The sequence below is a fragment of the Arachis hypogaea genome, chromosome 2 (genome assembly GCF_003086295.3).
Source record: "Arachis hypogaea cultivar Tifrunner chromosome 2, arahy.Tifrunner.gnm2.J5K5, whole genome shotgun sequence".
Classification (NCBI taxonomy): domain Eukaryota; kingdom Viridiplantae; phylum Streptophyta; class Magnoliopsida; order Fabales; family Fabaceae; genus Arachis; species Arachis hypogaea.
Genome location: NC_092037.1, coordinates 84,541,920 through 84,559,944, shown reverse-complemented (window position 1 = coordinate 84,559,944; position 18,025 = coordinate 84,541,920). Strand labels below are relative to the sequence as shown.

The 18,025-nt window shown below is 28.7% G+C and overlaps 1 protein-coding gene across 2 annotated transcripts; it reads left to right on the top strand.

Moving 5' to 3' along the window:
* The first annotated feature begins 1,872 nt into the window (after positions 1–1,872).
* On the top strand, positions 1,873–16,910 carry LOC112748454 (delta-1-pyrroline-5-carboxylate synthase). 2 transcript variants are annotated; one of them, XM_025796695.3, is made up of 20 exons: positions 1,873–2,147; positions 9,901–9,972; positions 10,392–10,495; positions 10,854–10,956; positions 11,081–11,242; positions 11,497–11,774; positions 12,413–12,563; positions 12,662–12,826; positions 13,017–13,094; positions 13,436–13,525; positions 13,776–13,862; positions 13,985–14,071; positions 14,143–14,239; positions 14,323–14,426; positions 14,536–14,611; positions 15,264–15,414; positions 15,499–15,567; positions 16,071–16,137; positions 16,219–16,289; positions 16,452–16,910. In XM_025796695.3, the coding sequence occupies exons 1-20, from the start codon at positions 1,983–1,985 to the stop codon at positions 16,531–16,533; spliced, it is 2,259 nt and encodes a 752-aa protein (XP_025652480.1). In that variant the 5' UTR covers positions 1,873–1,982; the 3' UTR covers positions 16,534–16,910. The 2 variants fall into 2 exon arrangements, with proteins under 2 accessions (XP_025652480.1, XP_025652473.1); XM_025796688.3 differs by lacking the exon at positions 1,873–2,147 and adding an exon at positions 9,167–9,327.
* Positions 16,911–18,025: the final 1,115 nt, after the last annotated feature.

Here is an 18,025-nt window from a genome sequence, read left to right as displayed (position 1 = left end):
ATTAAAACAAAAATATCACAAAAAGAAATACCAGAGGCAATGAGACAAAGCACATTGATAGAGCAGATGTTGCAACGGCGGAGCATAAAAGACTCAACGCACATTAGAAGCACAATTAGGCGGCGGAGTAGCAACACAAGCTCACCACGACCGGAGCACAGCACACAATAATAAGAGAGGAGAGTCGGCGAGAAACAGAGACGATGTGCAGCGATGGTACAGCTTCGATGATGCAAAACAATTGCAGAAGAAATTATTACTAGTTAGGGTTTGTAACTCAAAGAGGAGATATTTGAAATTTCAAAAAATGAATGAAGATAAAATAGTCTGAAAAAAATGATACAGATCTGTGTCCATCATCCGAAAGTCGTGTCTCATTATTTTACTGAGACATGAAATACATGTATCTTGTGTATGTTTATGTGTAAGTGTGTCCGTCTTATTTTTGTGTCTCACAAATCAAACAATAGACACGTCCCACTGTGTCCATATCTTGGCAAAACACGGACATCAAACAAATGGGGTGTAATTTTGAGAAGTGTATGCTCACCGGGTCAGATCCGGGTGACCCGAGTTATGATCTGGTCCCATTTTAAATATCCTTCCAAATTTCGTTCTCTTTTTCTAGGTCAGACTCGAACCACTTCGAGTCCACGCCAACATGTTCCAAAATGCTTCGGGCCCAGGCTGGATCTTCGCAGTGGTCCAGGTCATAGACACCCTTAATTGAGAGTGCATTCTAGTAAGTATCTCTCAAATTTGATCAATCATGATGTAATAGAAATTGGTAATGACGAGAGAAAGCCTGCAAATTGATGACATCTTTTTTTTATTATTTTATTCTCGTGTAGTATATTGCGCGATTTTTAATTTAAAATCACCGCAATTTTTTTTGAAAAACCAGAAGAAAATTTTGTTGCAGTTGTATTTTAAAAATAATAACAAAAAATATAACTACCTATTTAATGATGGTTATATAAAGGTTTTCTATGAAAAGTTGAAAACTGTTACAAAAATTATCACTAACATCTTAAAAAATGATATTTCATGAAACACCACGAAATATTTTTCGCGACGGTTTCATACTGCGGCAAATTCATAAATAAGGTCCACAATTTTTCGATTTTGCTGTATTGTTTTAAAGTTCAGGTAAACCTAAAGTTTAATTTAATGCAATAAACAACTTGATTAAAAATGTTTGTTACATCTTAATTATTTCATACATTAAATAATAATTTAATTAACATTATGTTTTAATAACTAAATTATAAAAAAAAAATTAAAAAAAGCATGCTACATCTGTACTTCACTCTAATAAACTTTATTAAAAACATAATTCTAATATATTAAGTAGATTTAACCATAAAGACCTCAACCTTGTATATTTAGTTATTCACTCTCAAAGTGTCTCTTCAGGGAGTCGATCAAATCACACTCGTTCTGATTCTCATTTCTCAAGCAATGATGGGAAACAGTAAATATATATATATATATATATATATATATATATATATATATATATATATATATATATATATATATATATATATAAAGTAAAAATAAAATCCTTTTTACCATATGTGTATTCAAGTAAAAAAGAAGGTGGATACTACAATGAAGATGGCATAATTGTCTTCATATGAGTATATTTCTTTTTGACCTTTGGATGATGGATTGTATGGTTAGATTTTGATATTTATAAATGTGTTGTTTTTGTTTAAAGTGTGGCTAAATAAATAAACCACACTTTTAACTAAAGCATCTTCATGAGAAGATATTTTTGCCATCTTCATTGTAGTATCCACCAAAAAAGAAAGGGAAAAAAAAAGGAAAAATATAAGGGCTTGAAAAATCCAGTGCCTTTAAAAACCAAGGAAGGTCCTTTGCTTTCAAAGTAGTTCACACTTCACAGTTCACACCGGTGGCTTCATTTTTCATTGACACATATCTCTTCAATAACTCTCCCAAAAACGAAGAAGGTTATGGAACCTTTGCAAAATGGCATGAGCCTGTTTCTTAGTAGCAACCCTTCTGATTTGCCCAATCCTAATGGCCTTAACTACCACTCACTCTCTGAATCTGACTACTTGGACAACATGGATCCTTCTAGAACCTTTGTTACCAAAGTGAAGCGTCTTATTGTTAAGGTATGTAACTATGTATACACTTCAGTTCTTCTAATTAACTTATTACTCTCACCTTTCCCTATAGTTTTTCTTCTTCTTCAATTCATTTGAATCTATATGTATGCATATGAGGATTTTGTGAGTTATTTTAATTTCAACAATATTCATCATGCTAGCATTTTTGTAAATTGCAAAGTGCAAATGCATAGTTATAATTAGTTGGTGGAGTCTATGATATCTATAACTCTGGTGCTTATTATGGTAACTAAATAACTTTAGCAACACTTAAAAATTGTTGCTAAAATGAAAGTCACACTTTTTGAAAATTTGTTAATAATACTCTAAATTTTGATTTTAAAATTAAAAAAATATTATTAAATAATAAAAATAATATTTTAATAATTTTTAAATGTTATTAAAATTGTATACATATCGTAGCCAAGCACTAGTTAGTTGTTTTAAACAAATTAAAATAGGATGAAAACTTAAATTTTGTACTATATAATAATTGCATAATAATGTGCGTGGAGGACAAGATAATAATCATAATATAAGCACAAGTTCGAGCCACGTCATCATGGCTCTTCTGGGATTTTGATGAGAGATAAAGTTTCTGAGTGGTGGATTCTATTTTCCATGTTATACTTTTGGCCAATGAAATTTGGTATTTCAGTGATTTCAATGAAGGGAATTATTATATTAGAAGTATGAAGTATCATGTTTATGGAAGATACGACCCTGAATAACTTGAATGAAAAGTTTTATTATGTAATTAAATAATTCTATTCTTAGTTCCCTTCTTTTGCAAGTGAGAAAGATAATATATTTGGTTAATTAGTTTTTTTATTTTTTTTATACATTAAAAAAGGTTTTTATTGAGATTTTTTTCTATTAAAAGATATAAAAATATTTTGAATTCTAATATAATGTTAAAGTATATTCTTTGCGACTTCGCTGCCCATATTATCATTTCGTACAAACTTTTCCAAACACATTGATTCATGCCTTAAAGTTTTTTGTAATTGAATTAGATCAATTTAATTAATGGTGGGAACTTATGAGTTGGCAATTGGTTTGGTGCAATGCTCAATTCTTCTACATTGTTTTCTTCACGGAAGATCTTTTTTAATTTTTTTGGGAAAAAAAATAAAGAAAGTTTATTTTTCATTTTTAAATTTAAAGGATTATAAACTATGAAACTTGTACAGGCGAACCTTATTTAATAACATTTTCACATTATCTATCTTATAATTTTCCAAAAAAAAATTAAATTAGAAAAAGTATCCTAGAATAACTAAAGAATTAATTATCTCCTACAATTCATTTTTCTCTAAACAGGGCAAAATTAGATAAAATATTAGAAAAAGCTAAAAAATATTTACACAATAAAATAAAATTAAAATAAAATTTTAAAAAAGACTAAATTAAAATTTATATATAATTTATATGTAAAAAATTAAAATTAAAAAAAATATTGTCCCACTTTTTTATTGTATGGCTCGTCCCTGACTCTAAGCTCTACCATTTATACATATCTTTTTATGTGCATCAAAAGAAAACTATCAAATTATTTTATTTATTTATTCATTCTCAAATTATCCAATCTATATATAAGGACATAATTTCTTTATACCCACTTAAAAAATTACAGGTTCGAATCTCCCTATTTATCTTCAGCAAAAAAAAAAAAAAAAATTATCCGATCCATATATGTAATTTGCTCCTTTCAGTTTCCCATGTGATTGACCTCTCCATACATATATGTGAACCCTGTGCTTCAAAGCTTACTCTGCTTGTGCTTTAATTTTCGGTCTAGATTGAACTACTAATAACATTTTCGAATTATCCATTGAGTGATTTTTTACAAAAGTATTATTCGAATTTATTAACATATAAAAATACTTTTAAAATATTTAAAATGTAACAAAAATACTTAATTATTAAGTATATACATTTTCAGAAAAAAGTTTGAGATAAGATTTTGATATATATATATATATATATATATATATATATATATAATTAAAAACTAAAATACTTTTATTTTTAAAATTTGATAATTTTAAGGTAAGTGGATATTATGTTGTAAACTTCTTAAAAAACAGAAAAAAAATTGAGATTGAATTTTGGTCTATTTTTTACATCTAATTTTCAAATAATTATCTAAATTTTTGCATAAAATAAAAGATAAAATAAGTGATTTGTCAAGTAAAAGAATAATTTATAACTTATAAAATAAATTATAATTTTTATTATTTTTGTCATATTTTAAAATATTTTGAGAGTAATTTTATTATTAATAAATTTAAAATATTTTTGTCAATAATTTAACAATTCAATAATTTTTTGTGGTTTATTTTTTAGTTTAATTTATATATATAAAATTTGGTTGGTAGGTTCTGATATGAAAGCTAAGGAATTTTGTGGGATTTTTTTTGAAACAAATAAAAAAATATTATTTTCAAAAACAAGTTATTTTAACTTTAATTTGTAGAATGCATTTTTTTGGTTTATGATGAGTTTGCCCTGTTTCCCATAAAGTTCATCTAACTTCTAGCGAAGAATAGTCACCAAAAAAAATTCTAGCTAAGAATAAAATTCAAATTTCTAAACCATTGTCATTGTCTTTAAGAATATATATCAATATACAAAAATATACAGACAACTATTATCATAATCTTTTCAAAAATATATAAGTACACATGAATAAGTCATATTTAATAAGAATTGTTTTAATTATAAATTAAAAAAATTATTATTTCCCTAAAAAAGATACAATTTATTCCAAAAAAAATACGACTTATTCTTGTGTACTCCTGTATACCCTAGATTCTAAAGACAATAATAATAATTGTCATTATCTATTGTAAGTACCATGACGAACTCTAATAACTCTGATTATCATACCTACGACCAGCCCATAATAACCCATAATAACTATTCTCGTTGTTATTGACGGAGGGTACCGAAAAACTGATAAATAAAATTTCGAGATGAAGAACTGTTTCAAAACATATGATACTAGCAAAAGATCCATGCAACGCACAGATTGAAAATTTTTATTTTGTGTTTTGAATTTTTTTTAATCTTGATTTGTTGGATGATATCCTTTTTGAGAATTGGAAGGGCTCAGATGGTAAAACATTTATTTTGATAAAGATCTTGATTTTAATTGTTTGTGTGATCTCTTTAGATCTGTATCATTATCATAATTTGAGAAAAAAGAAATTGATGTTACGACATATCTATATCATTTTGTATATGCACTTTTTGAGTTTTAAATGCTGTAAAAAGATTATTTTGATTTTTGAGAAAGAAGATAATATTGTAATTTGAAATTTTTTTAAAATAAAATAAAAAAATAATTAATTATCCAAATTTTATTTTTTTAATTTTAATTTTTTAAATATTACTTTTTGGGATATAGGGCAAGTTTGCTGTATTTACCGATAAGCTCTATAATTTGTATAAAGTTCGTCTGATCTCCTGGTAACTTCACTCTAAATTCTCAAAAGACATCGTCTTCACAGTATATAGGAGTACAAAAGAGTACATGGTAATAAATCATATTTTTATTGAAAAATTAATAATTTTTTTAATTTATAATAAAAAAATCTTTATTAAATATAGCTTATTCCCATGTATTTGTATATTTTTGTGTATTCCTATATACATAAAAAAATTCTTGTTAAATATGATAATGGTTACCATTGCAGCAATGTTAAAAAAAATCATACTTGTTGTTCGTATATTTTTATATATTTATATGAACGTTTGGAGTCAATAATAATAATTTATAAATTTTTAAGTACTATTTTAATGGATTTTTTTCTCCTAATGTATCCTTTTAAGCAGAAATTTTATTTTTGGCAAAATTTGTATGAAAATTAGTAAATTGATTCATGAAATAAATAACCTCATTTCTTTGTTTATTCTGCTACTATAAATATATCATAAAAGTAATATGTAATTATGAAAACAATTATATCAATATATAATTTTTCTGAGATAATTTTTTTCTTAGACTGAGTTTTCTATTTAATTTAGTAATAAATTGTTTCTTAATTAATATGAAATACCGATATTCATTTCTTTGTTTTCCTCCGCTATTATAAAAGTATAATAGAAATAATTTGTAATTCTGTAAACGATGGAAGTAATTTTTTATGCATTTAAAATTTATCACAAATATAAAAAATAGAATCAATGTGATAATTTAGTTTTAGACTAACTTATTAGAAAGTTCTATGAAAAGGAATCATATGAATTATTCTGTAATATAAGTTATAGAAGCTTAAGTTTCTTTTGCCTAATCTTTACGCATAGAGACTGAAAATACTGACCTTTTCTTTCTATATAATTATATCAATTAACATTAAAAAAGCTGAAAAAGTAAATAAGTAAAGTTAAACTAATGATATCTAATAATATATACTGTCTAGATCTAGAATGTAAGATAACTAAAAAGAACTAAAAAAAAAGACTTGAGAGTCCGCTAGTTAATTTATACTTCTTTTATTTAATCTCTATTTAACAAACCAAAATAAATAAATAAATAAATCCCTCCCCGAAAACAGAAAACTAAAAGATAAATTTTAAATTTTTAAAATAAAACCAACTTAGTTGATTGAGCAGTTAATTTAATTTTTTGATTAATTAAATATTAGAATTCAAAATTTATTTTATGTGTATAATAATTTATTGATTAATAATAAATTTTTAAATAAAATTTTAATTTATAACAAATTAATTATTAGATTGTCAGATTGAGAGATATAATAATAATAATAAAAAAAAGCCTTTTTTAAGATAAGGTGGATCACTCAGCTATGGTGCACATGGAGGATGGAGCCGCTTGACCTATAACAGAATAGTGTCTGCTGTTAAATAAAATAAAATAAAAATAAAATAAATCCATTCAAGAAAGAATCAAAGTTATTATAAACGCATATCGAGTAACTCCAATGGCAAGATAATAGTCGTTCTAGTAAAGAAATCTTGATGTACTTAATAATCCAATGAAAGTTAAATATAAAGTAGTATTAATAAACATATTAATAAGCTAAGTAATCCAAAGAGTGTCAGATAAGTTAAACTATTTTGTATTGAAAGACGTGTCATATGAATCTTTTATTAATTAAAAGAATTTTAAATATATTAATACACTAATATTTAAATAAATTTTAATTATTAATCTTAATTATATATTATATATATTTTTTATAATTAAAATTAATAATTAAAAATTACTGAAATATTAATATATCGGTATATTTAAAAATTTTTGTATTAATTATTACTTATTAGTTATTACCATTACTTTTGCTCATTGAGGATTCAGTTTTTAATAAGTGGGGTCTGCGGTAATAGTTATTTTTAGTTGATCTTGGGGGGAGAAAAATGAGAAAATTCTTTCTCTGGAGTTAGGAGACTAAATTTCATTTAAATGGTTCATTTTTTATTATAATTTTAGAAAATAATATTATTACTTATGAATTTGGTATTATTATTTATTTTGAGTTTTTTAAAATTATTTTAATGTTTATTATTTTACTTTTTATTGTAATGAGGACAAATTTCTATTTAAGAGTGATTTGAAAATAATATTGTCATGAAATAATTTATTTTAAAAGATTAAATTATTACTTAAATATATATAGATAATTATATCTTATACATATATAATAGAAACATATATATCTAAAAAAGTATTTTTGTTTTCTATTTCTAATATTTGAAGTTAAGACTTCTCAACTAATATAAGGTATTTTCAATTTTGGCTAATCTTATACTTATTAATAATAATATTATATATATTTAACTAAATAAAAAAGTAAATTAAAAGACATATTAATACACTAATAATTTATAAGATAAAAAATTAATTTCAATTTCTTGATAGTATAATTTTTTAATAATTATTTAATTATTCAAAGTATATTAAAAACTTACAATTAAATTCATAAAATAAAGGAAACAAATTTTTTATGTTTTTTTATATTCAGACAAAAGTTATGTTTTATATAAAGAAGAATCTCATTGATATAATAAACAATTATAAATAAGATAAATCACTGGAGCAAAAAGTATTTATACAAAGATACAAAATATTTTTTAATATATTTTGTTTTGTTTAAAATATTCGAATTACACCTACTAAAATATTTTGTCCCAGTAAAATTTTTTTTTACCCTAAATGAAAAGTTCAAGTACTTATTCTATATTCTTGTATTTTCCATTATAAAATCTATTTTCAGCATATCCACCTACACCATTATCATATACACCCAGAACAAATTTATTTTAAAGTGTATACTATGACGGCTATAATAATGTGATAGTGATTATATACTTTTAATAACATTTAAAAAATATTATTAAAATTAGCATAAAATATATTTTTGTTTTAATTTTATTTTTTAATTTTTTTATTTGTATCAAATATATTTTTGACAATTAAATTTTTAAAAAATTTAGGACTAATCTAATAATAATGTATGATAACTATGTCTGGTTCACTAATATTGAACATTATTTTTGTAAAATTGTTGTCGAATTGGTCTTAAATTATTTAAAAAATTCGTTGTTAAAGATATATCTAATATAATTTAAAAATTTTAAAATAAAATTAAAATAAAATAAAATAAAATAAAACTTAAAGATATTTTAAAAATTTTAAAGACAAAAAATATATTTAATTTTAAAATTAAAATAATATTTCTTAATTTAAAAATAAATATAAAAAATATAATTTTATGTTTAATAATAATGAAAATATTATTAAAGTTTTAGAGGCATAATAGTCAATTAGTCATTATAACTATAGTTAGACACTCCCATTTTTTTAGTTGTAATATTAATAGGAGTGACAGGTGTCTATTGCAAAACAAAAAATAAATAAATACGGCTAGAGAGAGGGGCAGTGAAGTACTGAACAGAATCCGTGATTCGTGGGACCCACAATTGTTATTGGTCCACGTGTCACTCTTCGCCGCGTCTCCCAAAGTCTGATACCTATATATGCATGCTGAATCTCTCCCTCCATTTTCACTCACACATCCGCCCCCACCCACTCACTGACTCACTGAACTCGTTCACTGAGTCACGCGATTCAGTCTTCTTCGTTTCCAAAATCATGGACTCCATCTCCCCTGATCCCACTCGAGCTTTCGTTAAGAATATCAAACGTGTTGTCGTCAAGGTTTTTTTTACTTTTTTGATTAACTTTACATATTTTCTCTTATATATATTCTTTTTCACAACGATTTATTTTGATTTCTCTTAAAACATTTTTATAGTGCATTTTCTAGTGAGGAGTTATATTATCCTTATGAATGGAAAAAGCGAAAGATTGAGCATTTATTTTTATATATATTTTTTTGTTTTTTTGTTTTGTCTGATTGCTAACACTGGCATTTCTTCATGGCATGACTTTTTTGTTTTTTATAGTTGATTATGTCACTGGATTTTTTATTTATTTAATTTTTGCTTTTCATTTGTTTTGGTGGGTGGGTGGTTTACTGGTTTTGTGTTAGTTCTGATTATTTGAGAAGTGCTTTTATAATTTTGTTTAGCTTTTTTGAAAAAAATGATGTTTTTTTATATCTTTGGTTAATTTTATGAAAACTTATCTTTTTCACTACAATAGTTGATATTTTGTTTTGGAAAAACCAAATGATCCTATATTATCATTATTCTTTTATTGAGTTATGCCTTGTTCTTTCTTTCTTTTTTGGATTAACAATTTTATTTTGTTGCATCATCTTGATTGAAGGTTGGAACAGCTGTTGTTACTAGAAGTGATGGAAGATTAGCACTGGGAAGACTTGGTTCTCTCTGCGAGCAAGTATGTATATATCAAATTGTTGCTTATAATTTCGTTGATTCAATCAATCAATAAAAATTGTATAATCTAGGGTGGGCTGAGAGTCGCTTAACTAAGTGTCTGAGTGTTCAATTCTTGCCTTAGTTATTAAAAACATTTTAAAATTCCGGATCATGATCTAACTATAGATTAGTCACTATACTTGACAGGGGATCTTCTAAATATGGACGATAGAAATGTCATTTAAATATGTATATATAAAGAAAATCCATGATTTGATATCTCTAAATTCAACTGCTTGTAGAAGGGAAAAATAGATAAAAATGATGAAGAAAATGAAGCCTCTAAACTGGGATTTTCTTATTTTTATTTATATTTATTGAATTTTTTAGTATTATATTTTGTGGCTGAAAGATGTGTCTTCTTTGGAAAATTTGCAGCTTAAAGAACTAAACACACAAGGCTATGAAGTTATATTGGTGACTTCAGGTGCTGTTGGTCTTGGCCGCCAAAGGCTTAGATATCGCAGATTGGCCAATAGCAGGTTCCTAGCTAACATTTCAGCCTTGCAATGTTATCATTTTCAAATTTCTAATTAGTCACAAGTGGCCAAGTGGGGTTCATAATTTCAATTGCAAGTTAATATGAGTTTTGATGCAACATAAAATAAAGAGTGAATAAGGCCCTGTATTTATATTTTCTTATTTTTAATATCATCTTTGGTGCAGAGAAAACTTAGCATAAAGATAAGTTATCATAAAGTGTTATTGGAATTAGACTTGCATAGGATTGAAGGATTTCATGTAAATTTCTCCATTATCTAGTAATATGAGGTGGTAAAGATTAAAAATAGAAGGTAATGAATCATGAGCTTTAAAGAAAATCGGTTGCTTGTCATGCAGCTTTGCTGATCTTCAAAAGCCTCAAGGTGAGTTTGATGGAAAAGCATGTGCAGCTGTTGGGCAGAGCAGTCTCATGGCTCTATATGATACCATGTTCAGCCAGGTTGGACCAAAATTAAGTTTCTTGTTCATTATGCTCTCAATCTAACATACATTAGTTGGTGTTTTTCTCTATTGGTTTATTTTATTCTTCATATTGATGCTGATATAATATTTTCTTGGTGCAGCTTGATGTGACTTCTTCCCAACTTCTTGTGAATGATGGGTTTTTTAGGGATTCAGGCTTTAGAAAACAACTGTCTGACACAGTAAACTCGTTATTAGATTTAAGGGTTATCCCCATTTTCAATGAAAATGATGCTGTTAGTACCAGGAAGGCACCATATGAGGTATGCTCATTTGAATTATCTCTATTTTTTTAATTATCAATGGCTGGTTTGTTATTGCCATAGTATTGTCAATTTGCCTTTGTCAACTCTCCTTTCTCTTAAAAGAAAGCAGAATCTGTTGGATTGATTTTATTGGCTGTGATATGATATGTATTACAACAGAACAGAACATGCAAAAATTTCACTAAGCTGAATCAATCTTCGTGATGGCTTTGTAATGTGTAATTAATTTTAATTGTAAGCACTATGTGCAGGATTCATCTGGTATTTTCTGGGACAATGACAGTTTGGCGGGTCTATTAGCTCTTGAACTTAAAGCCGACCTCCTTGTTTTATTGAGTGATGTTGAGGGCCTTTATAGCGGTCCTCCAAGTGATCCGAAATCGAAGCTAATTCACACATATGTGAAAGAGAAACATCAAGGAGAAATTACTTTTGGTGATAAGTCAAGATTGGGCAGGGGTGGCATGACTGCTAAAGTTAATGCCGCCGTTTGTGCTGCTTATGCTGGCACCCCGGTGATCATAACTAGGTATGCAGAATTTGAAGCTGTCTTTTCGTTGATATATTCCATTGAAAAGAAAAATTCTATGAGAACTTGTTATAGTCATTTGATTTTTGGGTTGACCTTTGATAGAAGCACAATTTCGACAAACTAAGTTGTGATCCTTAGTTAGAAAAAAAAGAAAAAGAATTGAATTAGATAGATTACTTTAAGAAGCTGTTTGCAACATATTATCCTTGATTGTCCTCCCCCGCTTCTTTTAACACAGCATTTAAACCAGTCTATGGATATGAGATGACCTGCAAATGCACTTTTCCACTTTGAAATAAACATAATGATCATTTCTGTCACGCTATCTATAGTAGCGCATAGTGCATGTAATGCTACAGGGAAAAAAACTGAAGGAAAATGTTTTCCTTTTCTTCTTTTTTTCTTGTTTTTCTTTTTATTTATTTATTTATTTTTTTTTTTGGGGGGGGGGGGGGGGGGGCAGAGGAGGGTCTTGCAACAGTTGGTATTTAGTAATTCTGATTTCCTTTGTCAGTGCTGTCTTTCATTTCATTTATTTTTTTTTTCTCATACCAGCAGCATTTGCATAGTTTCAAGTATGCATATTGATTTTCCATTCTACTGACTTTGGTTTCCATTTTAAACCTTTGTCGAAGTGGCTATGCCACAAATAACATCATACGTGTGCTTCAAGGGGAACGAATAGGTACTGTCTTTCATAAAGATGCACATTTGTGGTCTAGCATAAAGGAAGTGAGTGCGCGTGACATGGCAGTTGCTGCACGGGAGAGTTCTAGACGACTTCAGGTATGTGCATTATTTGATAAATTTGAGTTTTTAAGTGGAATGCTGAACTGCATTAGTCAGTGGTCACTCATTTGTATTACATTAATTTTCTGTATCAGGTCCTAAATTCTGAAGAAAGGAGGAAAATATTGCTGGCAGTAGCTGATGCATTGGAGAAAAATGAGGGTATGATAAGGGTTGAGAACGAGGCAGATGTTGCTGCTGCTGAGGCAGCTGGATATGAAAGATCTTTGATATCTCGTTTGACCCTAAAGCCTGAGAAGGCAAGAAACAATTGAATGCATATTACATAATTATATAATTATGTAATAATATCAAAACATCATAGCATAAAATACTCAGCTTTCATGTTTTCATGTCTGCAATGATTTCTCACTTTGTAACTTTTTTTTGGGAGAGCATTTTATTTTATTCTCTTCTTCTATTTCTTATCATTTTTTTTGTATTTTACAGATCTCTAGTCTTGTAAGGTCTGTCCGCATGCTGGCAGACATGGAAGAACCTATTGGTCAGATTTTGAAGAGAACTGAGGTCAAAATCCCTTCCCTTTTATTTGAAGGAGGGTCTCTTATCCTCCTTATTCTTTGTATTAATCCTCATGCGTTAATTATTTTTTCCTTTTTGTTAAAGAAACTGAAATGGTAAGTGATAAGTAAAATAATAATTGGCTCTGTGATATTGAACTGATTTAGCAATTTTTCTTTTTTCATGTGGTTAAGCTATACAGTTTTGTAACTCATGTTCTCTGATCTTGATTCTTGATCTAAGAAAAAGAATATCCCTCCCTTTACAATGAATAATGTTAGCAGACCATACATTTTACTGTTCAACAATCAGCATTAGTTTTCACTGTTTATACATTCTTTGTTCAGCTAGCTGATAAACTCATCTTGGAGAAAATATCATGTCCATTGGGAGTACTCCTGGTTATATTTGAGTCTCGACCGGATGCCCTTGTTCAGGTAAATTTAAGATTTCCATTCTCTTACATTCTTCTTTGGTCTTCAATTAAACTTCTGAGAATGACAAAGACATGAACACAAATAAAAGTTATCAATCTAATCGTTGTTTTGCTACATTACCAAGCTTCAATAAATCCTTTTAGTTTATAACATATCTGACTATTACTTTTCAGATTAGGTATGTTGTTTTGAATATTGATTGTAAAGTTTCTCCACCCTTTTTTCTTTTGTGGTTGGAATCGATTAATAGATAGCTGCATTGGCAATTCGAAGTGGGAATGGTTTACTTCTTAAAGGTGGAAAGGAAGCCCGGCGATCAAATGCTGTCTTACACAAGGTTTATATATTTATTCTGCTTGAGGCTACCACATTATAAGTTTAATCTGAATCAAATTTGACTCTTTGTTCTTATTATAGTTATTGATATGTTTCCATATATGGATATTTTTTAATTATCAGGTGATTACTTCAGTCATGCCCGAAACTGTCAGTGACAAACTTATTGGGCTTGTGACTTCAAGAGAAGAAATTCCAGATCTTCTCAAGGTGGATATTACACATTGAACTTATTATTTTTTTTCCTGTGATGATTTTGCACTAATTTTATTCTGCTACAGCTGGATGATGTGATAGATCTTGTCGTCCCCAGAGGCAGTAATAAACTTGTTTCTCAAATAAAGGAGTCAACAAAAATTCCTGTTCTTGGTCATTCTGGTAATATATACATATGATTTCCAATTTGTATTCACACAAATTCCAGTTCTTTCTCAGATTGAGTAATAAGCTTCATAATGCAGATGGAATTTGCCATGTTTATGTTGACAAGTCTGCTGATATTAATATGGCAAAGCAGATTGTTAGGGATGCAAAGACTGATTATCCTGCAGCCTGCAATGCAATGGTAAGTAACATCGACTCGAATTAGCATATTCACCTATTTCTCGTTATGAATAATATGAATAGAATCTGTTGAATATCCTAATTAATATAATATGTTTTAATATTGATAGGAAACTCTACTTGTACACAAGGATCTGATAAACAATGGTGGACTTGATGAGCTTGTTTTTGAACTTCGACGTGAAGGTCTGATCTTGCAATTGGAAATTTATGATGAGAAGAATTGATATGAGTTGAAACTTTTACTCTGATTTCTTCTTCCTTTTTTTTAAATACCTTTATGGGATTAGAAGAAGCTTTTATATATTAGTTTCATGATATACTGCATCCTGAAAAGTAAAATGTGCATGTTAAGGAAAGAAAATTGACCAGAGCACTAATTAGATCCCAACTAAAATTGAACAGTCAAAAGTTTAATTGAAATCACAATGATTGGTCTAATATATTTTTGAAGTGATTTTTCAAAGGAATGAAGAAAAAGGAGTTTATAAACTTAAAAAAAAGATTTTATTCAAAAGAGAAAGATCTGCATGTGATACAACTTAGTGACTTATTTTACTTTTTGAATTGAACAACAAAAATCTGTTTATTATTGATAAAGAAAAGTTTTGAATAAAAGTATGACACCTTTATGTACCAAATAAAAAAGTTGAATAGCTTTAATTGAAGAAAATCGATGGTCATATTTCTATGCTGATGATATTTTGGAGTTTTTCAAACTGAGATGTAGTGTCTATTTTAAAACTTAATAGTTTGGGTAAAAATGGTCCAAGAAATGCTCTGCTAAGTTGTCTTTAAAAACAACAAAGTGTTTAAACAACCATAATTTTGCTTGCAGGTGTTCAACTGTATGGTGGACCAACAGCCAGTGCCTTACTACATATTGTGGAAACAAGCTCTTTTCATCATGAGTATAGTTCACTTGCTTGCACGGTCGAAATTGTTGACGATGTATATGCTGCCATTGACCACATACATCAACATGGAAGGTATAGGGTCTTGCATTTCATTTTTATTCTCATTATCTCTTTGATAAGTGTCTAAAAGTCATTCATACTTTGGCTTTTATGCAGTGCTCATACTGAATGCATTGTTACTGAAGACTGTAAAGTCGCCGAAACTTTCTTACGTCAAGTTGACAGGTATGCCTATATCTTTTCTTTGAGAAATGTCATTTGATCCTTTGCTTCAAATCATGAGAAGCTGGGGTTTCTTCTAATGCTTACATAATTTGTTTGAATCTCCATTCAATTACTTCCCAAAGTGATTCATTATACAATATGTTACTTTTTCTTGTTACGTTGTTTGAGTTCCATATATTAGGATTGATTTATGTACTACTGCCTCTCTTACATTTTCTCTACAACCAGATCGTCAATGGTAGTCTTTTTTACATCTATTGTTGCCTATCTACAGAGCTCACATCTAGTTTTGACTTTTGAATAATTGTTTCTCGAGATTCAATGATTCATATAAATATATAGTGGGATGGCAGCCATGTTTAATTTGAGCGTAATTCAGTTTTCAGTCTGAACTAACATTCTGCTTCAATGTGTTTCTATTTTTCACTATTCTTGAATAAATATGTTTACTCGCTCTGTCGTTCATTCTCTAATATATACACATTCGTCGGATGCGCAAACAGTGCTGCTGTATTCCACAATGCAAGTACAAGGTTCTGTGATGGAGCAAGATTTGGGCTTGGTGCAGAGGTAAGTATCCTTTTAGAAGCCTGTGGTTAATTAATGTAATTTTGTTATTTTCTTATCTGTTCTTGGTCGATTGTTGAACAGGTTGGAATCAGTACAAGTCGAATTCATGCTCGTGGTCCTGTAGGAGTTGAGGGTTTGTTAACAAACAGATGGTACATAATTGTGCTCTTCTCTCTTGGCTTTTGTTATATTGAACAGAATAGTATCTTAAATAATTATATTTATCTTCATGGGGGTGCCTAAACTACGTAATTTTATGCTATGCTATGCTTTTTTGTTTTTCTGATTTTTGCATCTTTTTGGATATAATGCAGGATACTAAGAGGAAATGGTCAGGTTGTAGATGGCGATCGAGGAATGAATTACACTCATAAAGAACTGCCACTAAAAGCATAACTTAGTGTACAAGGAACTGATGAAGTTCAGATATGCTTGCCTCATTAAAACGGAATCTCTCTTCTGTTCTATTTTGATATACAGAAGTTGCTGAGATGCTGCCTATAATATTCGACTCTTATTTGCCCCTTTTTTCCAGAGCATTTTTCCTAACCTGGAGCAAGTTCAAGTGGGGATAAAATAATCATATACATTGTTACTATTTGACTATGCTTTTTGTTGCTCTTTAATTCAGTGTTCCATGATATGCAAAACAGCAATGCTGTGAGTGATCGTATAAATGTATTCACTATTTCTATATGAAGTTGAATAATCCTATGTTAGAAGATAAAAAAAAGTTTGATAATAATGTAGTTATTATTCTTTTCTTGGGGCCATAATGTTTATGCAGAATCTTTAGTTGGAAATAGGTGGTGCCATTTGAATAAATATCTTGCTTGGTGATTGCTCTTGTACCCAAGATTTGTGATAAAATTCATACCCTGTATATATGGATTAATACAATATAGACATGTGGCATTATTAATCCTAATTAATTAATAATTAAATAATTTTAAAAATTTAAAATTTAATGTATTTTAAGAATATATTAAATATTATTTGTATACAAATACAAATACGTATATATTTTAATTAACTATGGTTAAATATTTTTGTTTATTAAAATTAATACAAAATTAAAATGAAAAACCTCTCCTCTTTTTTATCAGTGATATCTTTGCAAAACATTATGTATTATTTTTTGTTTTAAGTCAGACTCCTGAACTCTCAACCTTTCAGATCTAAACCTCTCCCACCATCGCCGTTCACCGTCACCGTTCACCACCACTCACCGACACTGCCAAATCCCTTCTATCTCTCATGCCTTCATCTATCTTTATCTCTATCACCGTCTATGCCGTCGTTAGCCTCCGTGACTACGATTACAACGCTCCCTGTTTCTGCTTCCAACAGCAGTGTCGCCGCCGTTTCTCACGTCTTGAGCTTCCGTGACCTCTGTATGTGTTCGCCGCCTCTGCTGGTGGATCGGAGACGGCGAACACAGGAATCACGGAGGCTGATCAGGACGTGAGAGATAGCGGCGACACTCCTGTTAGAGGCGGAAACAGGAGGCGCTGTAATCATGGCCACGGAGGCTAACGATGGCATAGACGGTGATGGAGATGGAGATAGACGAAGGCGCGAGAGATAGAAGGAATCTGGCGGTGTCGATGAGCGGTAGTGAACAGCGCCGATGAACGGCGATGATAGAAGAGGTTAAGATCTAAAGGGTTGGGTGTTCAGGAGTCAGATTTAGAATAAAAAACAATACTAGTGTTTCTGGAAGAGAACACTAATGAAAAAAGGAAGAGATTTTTTATTTTAATAAACAAAAATACTTAACTATAATTAATCATATATAATTAAAGTATACACGTATTCGTATTTGTATATAAATAATATTTAATATATTTTTAAAATACATTAAATTTTAAGTTTTTAAAATTATTTA